Below are 15,983 nucleotides of genomic sequence, written 5' to 3' on the forward strand. Positions count from 1 at the left end.
GGCTTTCTCGTCCAACATTAGTGTCTGACCTTACAAATGACCTTACTTCTGGAAGAATGGTCAATAAAATTCCCATCAACACACTCCTAAACCTTGTGGAAAGCCTCCTAGAGGAGTTAAAGCTGTAATAGCTGCTAAGGGTGTCCCAACATCGTATTAAACCCTATGGATTAAGAATGGGCTATCACTCAAGTTCATATGCGTGCGAAGGCAGGCGTGGAATACCTTTGGCAATAAAGTGTATATGTGTGTGTGTGTGTGTGTGTGTGTATATGTGAAATAAATAAGAAGTGTGAAAGTGTGAAGAAAGTCTAAATCTTTATCTGCAAAAAAAAAAACCTGACATCTCTTCTGGGACAGATCAATATCTTATCACAAGTTACTGGAAGCGTTTATGAGCAAGTGACCATTCTCGGAAGAGCATAATTGTGTCATTTTCCGGCCTTTTTGTCGTTAACTACAGGAGGCCTGTTTGAGTGCGGAAGCCTTTCTTCCCCGTTTCAAGGCTCGATGTGATGCAGAATAAGGTTTAAAAGTCAATCGGCCTCATATGGCATTTGTCCTAAGAACCCCCCCCCCCCCCTCACACACACACACACACACACAAACACACATACCATCCACTATCTGATCCTGCAGCCTGCATGTTTCCAGCATGCTTCCTGTTAAATAACAGAAATGACAATGTTTACTGTCCATTTGTTCCAATTAGGACAAATATTTGAGCGCTAGAGCACTCCTGGGGGATGATGGGATTGAGTAAAGCCCCTCACACGCATCAGAAGGAGCGTGACCAAGGCCCTGGCTGCCACTCCAAAGTGCTCGCACCTGCCACCTCAACTGTGCTTAATCCCCCACATGCTGGAAGTCATCTGACCACTGGTCTGGTGCTACACTTCCCTTCAGTGGCCCTCACATCAAAAGCACAAGCTCATGTGTCAGAGCCCGGCTAGTAACACAACACCCCCTCCTCCCCTCCCCCCCCAAGCCACGCTTTAGCTAGCGCTAGCCCTGCTGTTATGTGAGAGGGTGAAGAGCAACATGTTTGACCATCGCTTGTGAGCGTTACAAGTCTTGCTTTCCTCGGAAATGTGGCTGCTGATAACATGTAAGACAGTCCAACAGTTAAGCCCTCAGAAGCGGCCTTATCAACACTAGCATACACTACAATCTTTCCATCACAACCACAAAGTTCCTTTACAGGCATACCTGGCAGTACACTTCCAGCCCATGTAATCATTCAGTGTGTCACTCTGGACGAGCAGGCAGGGATTATACAATGACATTCATAGACCATGACTTAACATATGCGGAAATTCACATGTTCATGCAAGGGTTGGGCCTTACTGCTTATCAATCGAGGTGCAGCTTCAGGCTTGCCTCCCTCATCTATATAATTTAGGAATAACTCTTTAGGAATAGAATGTAATAAAAATGTGAAAGAAAAGTTATAATAGGATGTTTTTCCATCCTTTTTATTTTCTCACTCCTTTTTCTCATGTATTGAGACGCCCTGTTCCTACTGTTCTGTCCCAGTGCTGGCCAACCTGGCTCTCCACTACCCTCCTGCCCACTGCAATGCTGTCCTGCGCTGGATCCTCACATTGATTCATTCACACCACTCTAGATAATGCATTGCAGTGCATATGACTGTTTAACCTGCATAGGCTTTCACATTAACACTGAGCATGTGTCCTACACTCACTCACATTCTCATAACTCAAGGCCTGTTGTCACATTAGCCATAGCTCTTCATTATCTCACTCTCTCTGTTCAGTCATTCTTGTTATTCTGTTATTTGTTCTGCTATCCGGTGTCGGCCAGAGAAAGATGGGTTCCCCTTTTGAGTCTTGGTTCCTCTCAAGGTTTCTTCCTCTTAGCGTGAGGAAGTTTTTTCTTGCCACTCTCACCTCGAACCCACATCTCTGTACAGCTGCTTTGTGACTGTTGTGAAAAGCGCCATGTAATTAAATTTGAAAAATGAAAAATTATGAAAAATCAGCTCATTTACAGATACCCTGCCTGGTCTCGCTGAAGTTATAAAGAGTGTTTTAGCTAGAACTTGGAAATGAGGCACAATACAAGGTAGCTGATGAAAACTGTTATAAATATGCATAAATACATCACAATACTTCAAGATGTTTTTCACAATAAAGAATATATGACAATAGTTATTATTTGTTACATCTGATTTGTCACATTGTTTACAATGACAAAAGCATCTGGCGATATATTCACATTATTAATACTTTTAAAATATTGCCAAAACTATGAGCACAAATAATTTTATTCAACGTTTCTAAACTGAAAAAAAATCTATTATTATTAAAAATATATTTTAAAAATAGTATTACATTTAAAAGCAATGGAAATGATCAAAATTGAATTAAAGCGGTTAAGACATCTTATTTATGAATTGAGATAACTTTTTAAAGAGGTTTTGTCTTCTGGGATGACATCTTTGTGCTCTAGTGTGGCAGTGCAAGTGTATATTTTTTGTCATAATGACATTTTTGTCACATTCAAATGATGTTTCAGCCTTTTGTGTCAGTTAATTACCATGCCATTTATAAATGGCAAGATGCCAATATTTTGTCATTACTATCATAATGTTTGTGATCATGATAAGCAATATACTTTCATATTATCATATCATATTGAGCACAATGTCAAAACTAAAAGACCACTGATCCTGGTTAACTAGATGCAGTGCATCAAAATGTGACTGAAAAAAATGGTAATGCAAGAGCGAGTTAAAATTATTAAATGAAAATTATTGTGATAGATATTATGTTTCTGTCATATCTCTTTTTCATCAAACATGTACTTGGACATTTGGAGTTCTACCAATAATACCTACAATAGACTCAGAAAACCCAATAATTATTGAGTTAACTCAGTTAATGCATTAGGTTACCACACACTTGTCTGAGTCTACTGTAGGTATACTCTAGAACGTCTGTCCTAACATACTGTTATTATATCATTATCATATGTGTCATATTGCCCAGCCCTGCAGCACATTAACAAAAACAGAGCGTTTCATCAAATCAATTACGGCTGTTTTTAATACATAAACCCACACAAACATCAAAAGTGGACCTGAGGGCAACATTTTATCATGGGGAGCAACCTACAAACATTCCTTGACAGGTTTGGTTCTAGAAGGAATGAGCTACCCCCCTTCCCACCCCATATTATAAGCTACATACAGAGCAATGTTGTACAGCTCAGTCACACAGTCGCTGGTATTTTGATGGCAAAGGGACTGAGTTTGCGCTCGTAGTGAGCTGCACTGCTCTACAGAAAACAATGAAGCACGTGGGGGAGTGGCTCGTTTGGCCCATTAGGCCGAATTACTCTCCTTGCATTTGACGGTGTACGTGCGGCCACTGGATTACACACAAGCAGATAATCTGACAGCCCTCTTTAAATTAAGGGTTTAATTAAGCACTGTAAACCTCATCTGGCAGCTCACCGGAGCCCTAAGATGGTTTGACTGCCGCTGCTGCTCTAAACGCACAAACTAGCACAGTGACACACATTCAGTGACTCAGACTGCCATGCTGCGCGGGACGAGCGAGCACGATGCACGACTGCTCCCACGTGTGCCACCCTCACACACACTGAGAGAGAGAGAGACGGAATGATACAAGTAGAAAAGAATATGGGAAACAAATAGATTGGGGGGAAGAAGAAGAGACGGAAGGAAAGAAAGAAAAGGAAGAGAGAAATAGAGAGAGGGAAGAAGAGAGAGAGCAAAACAAGTAAAGTAGTACAGAGAGTAGAGAGAGAAGTACAGAGAGAAGAGAGAGAAGTACAGAGAGAAGTACAGAGAGAAGTACAGAGAGTAGAGAGAGAAGTACAGAGAGAAGAGAGAGAAGTACAGAGAGAAGAGAGAGAAGTACAGAGAGAAGTACAGAGAGAAGTAAAGAGAGTAGAGAGAGAGAAGTACAGAGAGTAGAGAGAGAGAAGTACAGAGAGAAGTACAGAGAGTAGAGAGAGAAGTACAGAGAGTAGAGAGAGAGAAGTACAGAGAGTAGAGAGAGAGAAGTACAGAGAGAAGTACAGAGAGTAGAGAGAGAGAAGTACAGAGAGTAGAGAGAGAAGTAGAGAGAGAAGAGAGAGAGAAGTACAGAGAGAAGTACAGAGAGTAGAGAGAGAAGTAGAGAGAGTAGAGAGAGAAGTAGAGAGAGTAGAGAGAGTACAGAGAGAAGTAGAGAGAGTAGAGAGAGAGAAGTACAGAGAGAAGTACAGAGAGTACAGAGAGAAGTACAGAGAGTAGAGAGAGAAGTACAGAGAGTAGAGAGAGAAGTACAGAGAGAAGTACAGAGAGTAGAGAGAGAAGTACAGAGAGTAGAGAGAGAGAAGTACAGAGAGTAGAGAGAGAAGTACAGAGAGTAGAGAGAGAGAAGTACAGAGAGTAGAGAGAGAAGTAGAGAGAGAAGAGAGAGAAGTAGAGAGAGTAGAGAGAGAAGTAGAGAGAGAAGAGAGAGAAGTACAGAGAGTAGAGAGAGTAGAGAGAGAGAAATACAGAGAGTAGAGAGAGAAGTAGAGAGAGTAGAGAGAGAGAAGTACAGAGAGAAGTACAGAGAGTAGAGAGAGAAGTAGAGAGAGTAGAGAGAGAAGTAGAGAGAGTACAGAGAGAAGTAGAGAGAGTAGAGAGAGAGAAGTACAGAGAGAAGTACAGAGAGCAGAGAGAGAAGTACAGAGAGTAGAGAGAGAAGTACAGAGAGTAGAGAGAGAAGTACAGAGAGTAGAGAGAGAGAAGTACAGAGAGAAGTACAGAGAGTAGAGAGAGAAGTACAGAGAGTAGAGAGAGAGAAGTACAGAGAGTAGAGAGAGAAGTACAGAGAGAAGAGAGAGAAGTACAGAGAGTAGAGAGAGAAGTAGAGAGAGAAGAGAGAGAAGTACAGAGAGTAGAGAGAGTAGAGAGAGAGAAATACAGAGAGTAGAGAGAGAGAAGTACAGAGAGAAGTACAGAGAGTAGAGAGAGAGAAGTACAGAGAGAGAAGTACAGAGAGTAGAGAGAGAAGTAGAGAGAGTGGAGAGAGTAGAGAGAGAAGTACAGAGAGTAGAGAGAGAAGTAGAGAGAGTAGGGAGAGAAGTACAGAGAGTAGAGAGAGAAGTAGAGAGAGTAGAGAGAGAAGTACAGAGAGTAGAGAGAGAAGTAGAGAGAGTAGGGAGAGAAGTACAGAGAGTAGAGAGAGAAGTACAGAGAGTAGAGAGAGTAGAGAGAGAGAAATACAGAGAGTAGAGAGAGAAGTAGAGAGAGTAGGGAGAGAAGTACAGAGAGTAGAGAGAGAAGTAGAGAGAGTAGAGAGAGAAGTACAGAGAGTAGAGAGAGTAGAGAGAGAGAAATACAGAGAGTAGAGAGAGAAGTAGAGAGAGTAGAGAGAGAAATACAGAGAGTAGAAAGAGAAGTAGAGAGAGTAGAGAGAGAAATACAGAGAGTAGAGAGAGTAGAGAGAGAAATACAGAGAGTAGAGAGAGAAATACAGAGAGTAGAGAGAGAGAAATACAGAGAGTAGAGAGAGAAATACAGAGAGTAGAGAGAGAAGTAGAGAGAGTAGAGAGAGAAGTACAGAGAGTAGAGAGAGAAGTACAGAGAGTAGAGAGAGTAGAGAGAGAGAAATACAGAGAGTAGAGAGAGAAGTAGAGAGAGTAGGGAGAAAAGTACAGAGAGTAGAAAGAGAAGTAGAGAGAGTGGAGAGAGTAGAGAGAGAGAAATACAGAGAGTAGAGAGAGTAGAGAGAGAGAAATACAGAGAGTAGAGAGAGAAGTAGAGAGAGTAGGGAGAGAAGTACAGAGAGTAGAGAGAGAAGTAGAGAGAGTAGAGAGAGAAATACAGAGAGTAGAGAGAGAAGTAGAGAGAGTAGAGAGAGAAGTAGAGAGAGTAGAGAGAGAAATACAGAGAGTAGAGAGAGAAGTAGAGAGAGTAGGGAGAGAAGTACAGAGAGTAGAGAGAGAAGTAGAGAGAGTAGAGAGAGAAGTAGAGAGAGTAGAGAGAGAAGTACAGAGAGTAGAGAGAGAAGTAGAGAGAGTAGAGAGAGAGAAGTACAGAGAGTAGAGAGAGAAGTAGAGAGAGTAGGGAGAGAAGTACAGAGAGTAGAGAGAGAAATACAGAGTAGAGAGAGTAGAGAGAGAAATACAGAGAGTAGAGAGAGAAGTAGAGAGAGTAGAGAGAGAAGTACAGGGAGTAGAGAGAGTATAGAGGAAAAGATAGAGAGAGAGAAGTAGAGAGAGAAGTACAGAGAGTAGAGAGAGAAGTACAGAGAGAGAAGTACAGAGAGAGAAGTAGAGAGAGAGTGTAGTGAGAGAAGTAGAGTGAGAGAAGTACAGAGAGAAGTAGAGAGTAGAGAGAGTACAGAGAGAGAAGTACAGAGAGTAGAGAGAGAAGTACAGAGAGAGAAGTACAGAGAGTAGAGAGAGAAGTACAGAGAGAGAAGTACAGAGAGTAGAGAGAGAAGTACAGAGAGAGAAGTACAGAGAGTAGAGAGAGAAGTACAGAGAGTAGAGAGAGAAGTACAGAGAGAGAAGTAGAGAGAGAAGTACAGAGAGAGACGTAGAGAGAGAAGTACAGAGAGAGAAGTACAGAGAGTAGAGAGAGAAGTACAGAGAGTAGAGAGAGAAGTACAGAGAGAGAAGTAGAGAGAGAAGTACAGAGAGAGACGTAGAGAGAGAAGTACAGAGAGAGAAGTACAGAGAGTAGAGAGAGAAGTACAGAGAGAGGAGTAGAGAGAGAAGTACAGAGAGAGAAGTAGAGAGAGTAGAGAGAGTATAGGGGAAAAGGTACATAGAGAGAAGTAGAGAGAGAACAGTAGAAAGAGAAGATGAGAGGAGGTGGGAGAGGACCAATGAGCAGAGAGTGAGAAAGACAGAAAGAAAGAATTGAGAGAAGTAGTGAGAGAGGCAGAATTATAGAGAGCGAGAGAGAATTATAGATTAAAGAGAAAGCGCGATAGAGAGAGGTAAAGAGAGAGTGTGTGAGAGTAAATGAGTGCGCGAGCGAGTGAGCAAGTGAGTGTTTGTGCGTCTGGCTAGGGCAGAGTGTGTGAGTCATGAGAAGAGGCCCACACTGTCTCAGTCACGAGCAGCAGAGCTGCAGATATCAGGGTGGGGAAAGGTGGACAAACAAACAGCAAAAGAAGAGGAAAATGACTCCGCCCCCTCCGCACCCCCTGCCACCCCTTCAGGATGTGTCACCTTGGCAATGGCCGTCTCTGCCTGGCTTTTCGACTGCAATAGATACAGCTGAAACCATAGCTCAGTGCCTGTGTGTCTGGCATTTAACAAGGCCCTGTGCTTTGTGTGTGTGTGTGTGTGTGTGTGTGTGTGTGGAGAGCATAATAAAGTTAGTTTTTAATCTCAGCAGGTTCTCAGTTCCAGCTAAGGAGTCAGAGGGGCAAAAGTATGACTAATGCTGGCGCTCAGCAGAGGTTGTTTTTTTTTTTTTTGTCTTTTACTTTAAATACTGAGTGTGTGTCAGAGTCTGATGGCAGCTCGGCTGCCGAGGTGTGAGGCGGGCAGGCCAGCAGTCCGGAGACCGCCCGTGCGAACGGCAAAAAGGCAGGCGAAACAGTTCACAAACTCCCTACTCTTCTGATTAACAAAACCCTGCCTGTTTCCCCCGGCCATGTATTTTTACACGTTCTATTTTCAAACCCCAGAGTCTCTCCTCTCCCTCTCGCTCCATGAACCGTGGAGTCTTGTTTGCCGTATACTTGGAAGAAATGGCATGGAAAGTTTACTGCGGTGGAACTTGAAAGGAGGCGAAATTACATTTTATTAGCCTGACCAGATTATTAAAATGAACGGGATAAAAAAGTTTACGAGACCAAAGAGGACGTTCTAATGGAGCATGGCCATTCATTTAGCGGGGAATATTTCAGACTGTTTTTATTCAGCGCACATAAGAATGTTTAGAGCAAACAAATTTAGGAACGTCGTACATTTAGCGAGACAGACGTGCAAGTAATTCCCTGGCTACAACTAGAAGTAAAGAACCGTTTACAGAGCCCATACCATGGATAACTGAACAGTTTTTAGTGCGTTTTTTAGTGCAGTTTTAGTAAACAGGGTTTCAAACATTAGCTCTTCAGACCTTACAGTTCAACAGTGAAACTCAGCATCAGAAACGGCTCACATCAAACCAAAACATCTGCATAAAGAAAAACATGCTTAGCCTGCGTTTCTACGTTAGCCGACCCTTTCCCTTTGAAGCTACAAAAAAAGTGCCTTAGCCTGAACAGCTTTTTCGAAAAAGATGCAATACAAAGCAGCCAATCAGAACAAAGACCATTCATTTATTCATCTTAAAGGCACGGTCACAACAGTCTATAAGGGATGATATGAGGTTGGAAAAGGGTACTAGTTTGTTTCCATTTGTATAGAGTAAAGTAAGTTGCACTGTGATCTAAACCACAAACAAAGACGTGCATTTTTGGCATGTGTTTGAGATGAGATTAGTGACAGCCTAAATCCAGTGTTTGCCTAGCATCTTCAGTTGTAAACTAAAAATTTCAAAATTTCAGATACTAAATATGTCTTGTCTGATCGAATGCCTCGGATGTAAGGGATAAGATCTTTACATTTTTCGACAAACAAAAATCCCTTCACCATGCATGAGAGGAGATCTGGCCTTGCAAGAAGTGATCGAGGTCAGTGTGTCAGTGGAGTGCTTTTGCTATGCTTTATGGGACAGACCCCGAAGATAATGTAACACCAGAGTTGTGAAATAGCCCCTCTAGTCTCACCAAGGCGTGGAGAAAGAAATGTTCCAGATATCTGCAGTGGCACCGAAGTTAGCCTGAATGTATACATTAACGGCACTGACTCCTTGATGCTTCTAATGGTTATAGCTGATCTCATTTGGTTACAGTGCAAATACAGTGGCATGCTTAAGCTTTGGTTACTGAAATAGCTGAGTAAAGTAAAAGATGACTGGATATCCAAAAGCCACAAAGGTACCTTTCTTTAATATCTCTAATATTTTTCTTTTAATCTTTCAGCTTTTTTACAGACCCATATTTTCTTATCTAGCTTATATATGTGCAGGAGTTGCTGCACAGTCGATTAGTGCACAACCACTCCAGAGGCTGCTAAATGTTCCGGAGAGTCATCCGGGGAGTCGTCCGGAGAGTCATCTGCAGTCAAACAGAGGCTTTGAATTGCCTGTCTAGCAATCCTTTACCATTTCTTATCTACATTGCGAACTGAGAAAAGGGAAAAATAGGCTTTTCCTAATTTGTGGGCATCAGTTAACTGCATACTAATTACTAATACTAACTAGTGTTTGAGTATCACGTTTATAGTATAGATAAAAGTGCCACAATGCAATGTGAAACAGAAAGGGAGGAGCTTCTCAGTTTTAGAACGATTATTTGAAGAAAATGACAGGTAACTGCAGCAAATGCTGCAGCAATGGCTGCAGGAGAACTTGCAGTAAGGCATGTTGGCAAAGGAACTTTTCATTAGAGCTGGGCAATATGACGATATTTTATTGTATCGCGATACATTCTGTCTTCATGATACACAATATGCTTTTCTAAGCAGATTAAGGACATTATTAGTGCTCCATAAACACTGATCAACTGCACATTTCAATACAAACAGGGTAAGTTGACTGGTTTATGAGATGAAGTGCAGCAGATGTTGAATGATCACTTCAGAGAGTATCTGAATAGTAGTTTTTAAAAATCTGTCGCTGCTGACGACTGTCTTTAAATATTGCAATATAGTATTTTTACTATATCGCCCCGCCCTACTTGTCATCACTTCCTGTTCATAGAAAACGGGCTATTAGGTTAATATTTTGTACTAACCTGCATAACATGCACTATTAAGATTAGTATATAGCCTATACCTGATAGTATTAGTGTGTAGTGCGCAATAGGGAAGCAGCCTTTCATTTTCAGAGTGTTATGGAGCCCGTGGTTGCCAAGTCAGAGTGTATAAAAGTCTATATATCTATATAGTCTATATATATATATATATAACCTGGCCTTTCCTAATTATGTCTGTAAACTAACTACAGTCCTAACAAAATGATTAAGATCTGAGACCTCTGTAAAAGTTATCTAAGATCTCAAATATCTTGGGAAGCTCAAACTAACGCATTGTGCTCCATTTCTTTTTTAACTCTAAAGCCATAAACAATTATAATTTTTATTTTCTTTTCCTCTTATCTGTTCACCTTCCAATTACTTAACATTTCTCCCTTAACAATTCTCACTTAACAATTCACAAACCGTTTTAGTGAATAAAATAAATCTTGGTATCAATAAAAATACTAAAACTATATATTTAACCTGCATTGTGTTACTTCTTTTTTTACTTTGCAAAACAGACAAAAGTACAAGGCAATAAAAACGTGGAAGTTGTGGATAATGTACGGCACGAGCTAAGTAACCAGGTTAGAAATGCGATGTTGTTCATGATAACACTCCCTCATGTGTTATTGCTTAAATAATACACATCCCAAACACACACACGCACAGACCTCGACTGTAGTCAGTTGTTCCTGTAGGTGGGGAAACGCCTCTAAAAGAAACCCACACACCAGTCATACTGATGCTTCTTCAGCATATCCACTCGAAAACACTGCCCGTCGTTTAAATAAAGCAAACATACATAATGTACAAAAATAAGCCATTATTCGATCACATCAGCAGTCCTGAGATCTGACCTATTGACATCACTCTGATGAGCACAGTCTGCTTCTCTACTAAATACAGTATATCAATATATATGACCAGCAAACAAGCAGTACCGTGAAAGTACTGAATAATAGACCTAAACTCTGTCCAGATAATATATCGGTCAGTCCTCCAAACAATGATGCCAACTTGATCCTAATCCAAAGCAGGACTAATTATTTGCCCAGTGAAAAGCAGGCCAAAAGTGTCATATGCCACGCTTATTACGTAAGGCAGTGTTGCAACTTTCTTAAAATAACATTTTAGAAGTAAATAGATCATAACAGATTGTGACCTTTACTGCTTTGGTGTTTACAACTGGGAGAAAAATGGGTTGTCAACAACATGATCCGTGCCCTCTCGAAGTTAGGAGAGCAAACGTGCGCGTCGTGTCCCAGCAAGCACTTACAACCCTTTAAAGGTAGCAGGACGTCAGCGCACAGCTTTAAAACTCACTATTTGACTCGCTGTTTTCAGCCCAGTTCTGAACCTTCACACACACACATAAAGACTTTGAAAACAAAAAGATTTGATTAAGTAGCTGAGCTGTCATCTGGCTTTGTTTTCTGTCAGTTGGAAACACAGATGTGGGCCGACGGTCTGGGACAACAGCAAGTTCCCATAATCACATGCTTTCTGCAATCTTAAAAAACACATTTCACTATTACCTCACCCTTCGGAGAGGCAAACAAAAGATCAAATTTCACCACATTTTAACCGTACAGCTATTTGTTCCATTTATGTTCTCTTTCTAATAATGATGGTCACAGCTTGCAGAGAGGCAAAGTCACCTGGCTAGCAATGCTCAACAACAAGTTCGGTTGAGCCACAATGATACTGAAACAGACGGAAAACAAGGGTCAGGTCAGTCTCGTATTATTGGAATAAAAAAAAAAGGTCAAGGAAAGCGGTAAAAGAAGTTGACAGATGCTGGGCGATATTTACCCATGTACAGTGATACTGTGATACTGTAGGCTGTTTTGCTGATATTTTAGCAAGATTATTTTTAATAACACATAACGAGCATGATTTTCCTGATATAACGCCCATTAACTAGCCATGCCTCTGTTGCCAAGCACTTTGTTTATAGCTGTTTTAGTTATATTTTGTGTGCTTTACTCTTTAGTCTGTCCAGGACCTGGCAATTAACTGTAATGTGTGTCATTTAATGGGTGCTTCAGACGGCTTTAAAAGAAAACTGTAAAATCCATAAAAATGACATAAGTAGTAGGTTTCCTTTCTGGAAATGAGTCTTCTGTTTGGTAAGCACTTACAATACTGAGTAAGCTTCCCTTTGTTGTCATTTTAAAAAGAGAAAAACAAAACAGAACAGTCCAATCTAAACAAGCTATATCAGCTTCATAATAACAACAGCACTTTAGCATTGAGCCGCAGGAGTCTCAGGAAGAATGGCCTTTCGAATGGTTGCCTTCATTAAGACCAGATGATTCCCTTTATCAAAGCTAAATTAAATGTCCTCTGATCCCCTGATATATTTTGAATGTATCATGGCATTAAAATTGTCAGATTTTATTACAAGACATCGGTTACTGAGCCTCCCAAACCTGAAGAACAGAAAGACGTAAACTCATGCAAAATCAAGATTTGCCAAGCAAAACTTCAGGATGCCCTGTCCTGCCCGGGAGCACCCTAGTGTACCTGTGGGGAAAAATTCACTAAAGAGAATTTCTCGTTTTTAGCCAGATAACTAAAGCCTAAAAGCAAGCCGTCCAATTGGGAAAGAGCGTCTTGGACTAAGGACTAACTGAGAAATCCGGCTTTCTGAAATCCTTAGACACAATCCTTAACCTCTGGATTTAAACAGGTTGCTTTTGTTAGTGCCTTTAAAACTAAAATATGTAAATTAATTTCATTCTGATTGGTTGCCTTGATTGGTGTCTCGTTAAATAACAGCAGTCTGGGCTGGAACAGTCCTTATAACTTCAGTGTGAACAGGTAAGATAAAACGCTGAAAAAAAAACAAAAAAAAACAAACATCCACACAAGCCCTCCACCGCCTGAGGAGCGAGCTGTATCCTATCAGGTTCTAACACTGTTTACATAAACCAACATCAGACTTTTATTCCAGGGAATCTTTAACTCGGGAGTCAAAGCGTTGGTCAGAAAAACACACTTAGACAATTAGACATGTTTCCCCCCAATGCTTGTTCAGGCCTACCCTCAGCTCTACAGCTCACTTAACACCCACTTTCAGTAACAAAAACAAAGCTGGAGCAGAGCAGAGCAGAGCAGAGCATGGCATCTAAAACAGCCCTGGCCTTGGACGGAGCTGGATCAGGTGTTTTGAGAGCAGGGGGGCGTCTGAAATGTGCAGAGCAGTGCTACTTCAGGACCAGAGCTGAGAACCACGCGTCTACAACACACACACACACACACACACACACACGACTACAATTCCTACAATCAGGCAAATCAAGACATAAATCCATATCAAAAAGCATTTTTGCAACGCATACAGCAGTCGACCTCTGACCGGAGCCTACACGACTATCCCCCTCCAACACCAAACCCGGGTACCGAGCGGATGCCTACATGCTTGCAGAACGTAAAATGGCCACATGGTCATTGTAGCTAGTTCGCTCCGTGTGTGTGTGTGTGTGCACGGTATGCCCATCCTCTGTGTGGAGCTGATGTGGAGCACAGCACACTGACACACACTCCCTGCTGCATCACGCTCTGCTGAACCGCACTGGCTCTGTTAGGCTAATGTTGCAGAAGCTGTACTTCACAAAATCTCCATGTCTTTTTTATGTGATTTCATTTTTTATACCCCGGGACATGAGCGCTGGTCTCTAAATAACTGCAAATGTGTCCAAAGCAATTCCTGGTACAATTAAATCATAACTGCACAGCGGGATTGGCACACAGCTGCTGGGTTTATCGCTTATCTTTGCTGATGTGCACGCATGCATGCATGAGACCGCGCGCGCGCGCGCGTGTGTGTTGATGGTGCAGTGTGTGTTTATAAATGTAGCGCGCTGTGTGACCCAGGCAAATACATGCTAACACACACACATATATATATATGTGTGTGTGTGTGTGTGTGTGTGTGTGTGTGTGTAGGGGGTTTCTGTGACTTTCTGACTATGCCTATGAGACATCCAGTGACTAATTGCTGGTGTAAACCTGAACAGCACTACTGATCAGTAGTCATCATCAGCACTGCCAGCCCCGTCCTGTCTCATCCCTGTCCGAGTCTACAGGCCTGGTCCAGACCTATGGGACCACTCGGGATACAAATCCACGTGTCCTGGCTGTCATGTAAAGGTTTTTACTTGCTAAAAGAAAATAAGACAAGGAAAACAGTTAAAAACGCGCGTGCTAGCACACACGAAGGCTGACTTACTCTCCCCGCTGGCGGTCCACGAGCAGCTCGCAGAGAGCCAGAGCACGAGACCCCAAAATAAGGTCGAAATACTCCACGCCGTTCCAGATCTCATTCCTGTCCCAATAATCAATCTTCCCAAAACAGAAAGGCCTTGTCCCACAAGTATGAAACAGTAAAAACAGTCCAGCGGGCTGGAAACCGGACTCAGACCGGCTCCGGCTCCACAGTCCCTTTCCACTGAGCGTCAGTGAGTGAGAGGGAAACACAAATCCGGGCTGTTGTTTTCTTCCTCGCCTTGAAGCGAGGTGGGCAGAAGGAGACGGAGAAGAGCTACCCCGCAAAACTTCAGTCCTCTCTTCAGTCCTGGAGAAAAAGCGTCCAGGTGTATTAAAACAACATGTCGTTATTCTTGCCAGCAGCGCGACGCCGTGTGACTTCTGAGAAGGGTCGAGCCACGAATTTCAGACGAGCGACAGTCCGCATCTTCAGCCTCCATTTCTTGCGTGAAAAGCCCCGCAGAAGCTAAGTTAGTTAGCCCCACGGCTCTCCGCCCGTCCGCCAGCCAAAATGCCCCGGTGAGCGGCACCAGCGCGAGTGTGTGTCTGCGTTTGTAGGCCCGACTGTGGTGGTGGTGATGATGATGATGGTGGTGGTGGTGGTGATGGTGGTGGTGGTGAATCCCAGCGACGTGTGAGGAAGCAGCGAGGTCTCTTCAGAGAGGATGGGCTATGAATGAACGAGCCGCTTAACGAGTCTCCCAACAGGGCTCCATCCAAAATATCCGCCAGGACTAAAATGGTTTCACACCAGCTGCAGCAGCTCGCGCTCTCTCTCTCTCTCTCTCTCTCTCTCTCTCTCTCTCTCTCTGTCTCTCTGTCTCTCTCTCCCTCCCTCCTTCTCTCCGTCTCTGTGCCTGCCTGCCTGCCTGCCTGCCTGCCTGCCTTCACTCCGCTCTCTCGCCGGCTGTTCTGCAGTCGAAATAAATCCTCGTGTTGTTTTTCTTCTCCTTTCGAGACGCAAAGAACGAAAACGCAGGTTTTTTCCCCAAGGGGTTGTTTTTCCCACGTCGAAAAAAAGAAAATCACAGACTATTATTAATATTAATAATATTACTGTTGTTGTTATTAGGCTATTTCATCTGGAACGACATCATCAGCCTGAGGCTTGGCTCCACAGGGTGGGCAGCGGCTCTGGGCTGCAGTGCAACGGCCAGACGGACTCCTCTGACGGGCTCAGCTCAGCTCAGGAGAAACGCCGCTGTAAACAACCCTCGGCTTCTCTCACACACACACGCACGCACGCACGCACGCACACACACACACACTCACTCACTTACACACACGGTAAGTGAGCGAGAAAAAACGGAGTGGAGTCCGCCAGGATTCAGCTGCATGGGAATCCTCCATCAGAAGCAGGTCGCAGCTCTGTGTGGTGGAGAAGGGTGGATGAAAGCAACGATACTGGGGAGTTTTGGTCAATTTGGGCAAAAGATTGTGGAATCAGCACGTTAGGTTCAGCACATTAGGCTGTTTTCTCAATTGATAGTTCGATCGTTTCGATCGATTTCTCTTTCCCTAAAACCCTCAAATGTTAGATATTAAGACCACTAGTGTCCAAATATCTCTGTTGGCTTCTTCTAGTGGTTTTGTAATGGCGTGTAGTGGTTAGTAATGGTATTATGTGTTAATATAATGGGTCAATATCAGACTGTAAATTGCTAAGCTGATTCTACACGCATTTCATGTTTATTTGGTGTTTTTTAAGGAGAAAGGTAATATACAGAAACCTGGTGGTCTTTACTGGCAACCACTAAAGCCAGTTTCCACCTAATTTCAGTAGGGATAACCTGCATCTACCTGCACGTATAGATATAGACTATATGAACGTCACGTGACCTTCATTAATATCAGAAGGAAAACTAATGGCAGCCCTATTGT

General features: G+C 42.7%; 1 protein-coding gene across 1 annotated transcript in view; it reads right to left on the bottom strand.

The window, feature by feature from the left end:
• The window catches only part of igf1ra (insulin-like growth factor 1a receptor), a 116,391-nt gene extending 101,103 nt beyond the window's left edge, over positions 1-15,288 (bottom strand). Inside the window, exon 1 of the mRNA XM_072695355.1 lies at positions 14,065-15,288. Coding sequence (XP_072551456.1) covers positions 14,065-14,158 — 94 coding nt within the window. The 5' untranslated portion in view covers positions 14,159-15,288. The remainder of the gene's footprint in view (positions 1-14,064) is intronic.
• Between the last annotated feature and the right edge of the window lie 695 nt (positions 15,289-15,983).

Source organism: Salminus brasiliensis, chromosome 13, assembly GCF_030463535.1.
Source record: "Salminus brasiliensis chromosome 13, fSalBra1.hap2, whole genome shotgun sequence".
NCBI classification, from domain to species: Eukaryota; Metazoa; Chordata; class Actinopteri; order Characiformes; family Bryconidae; genus Salminus; species Salminus brasiliensis.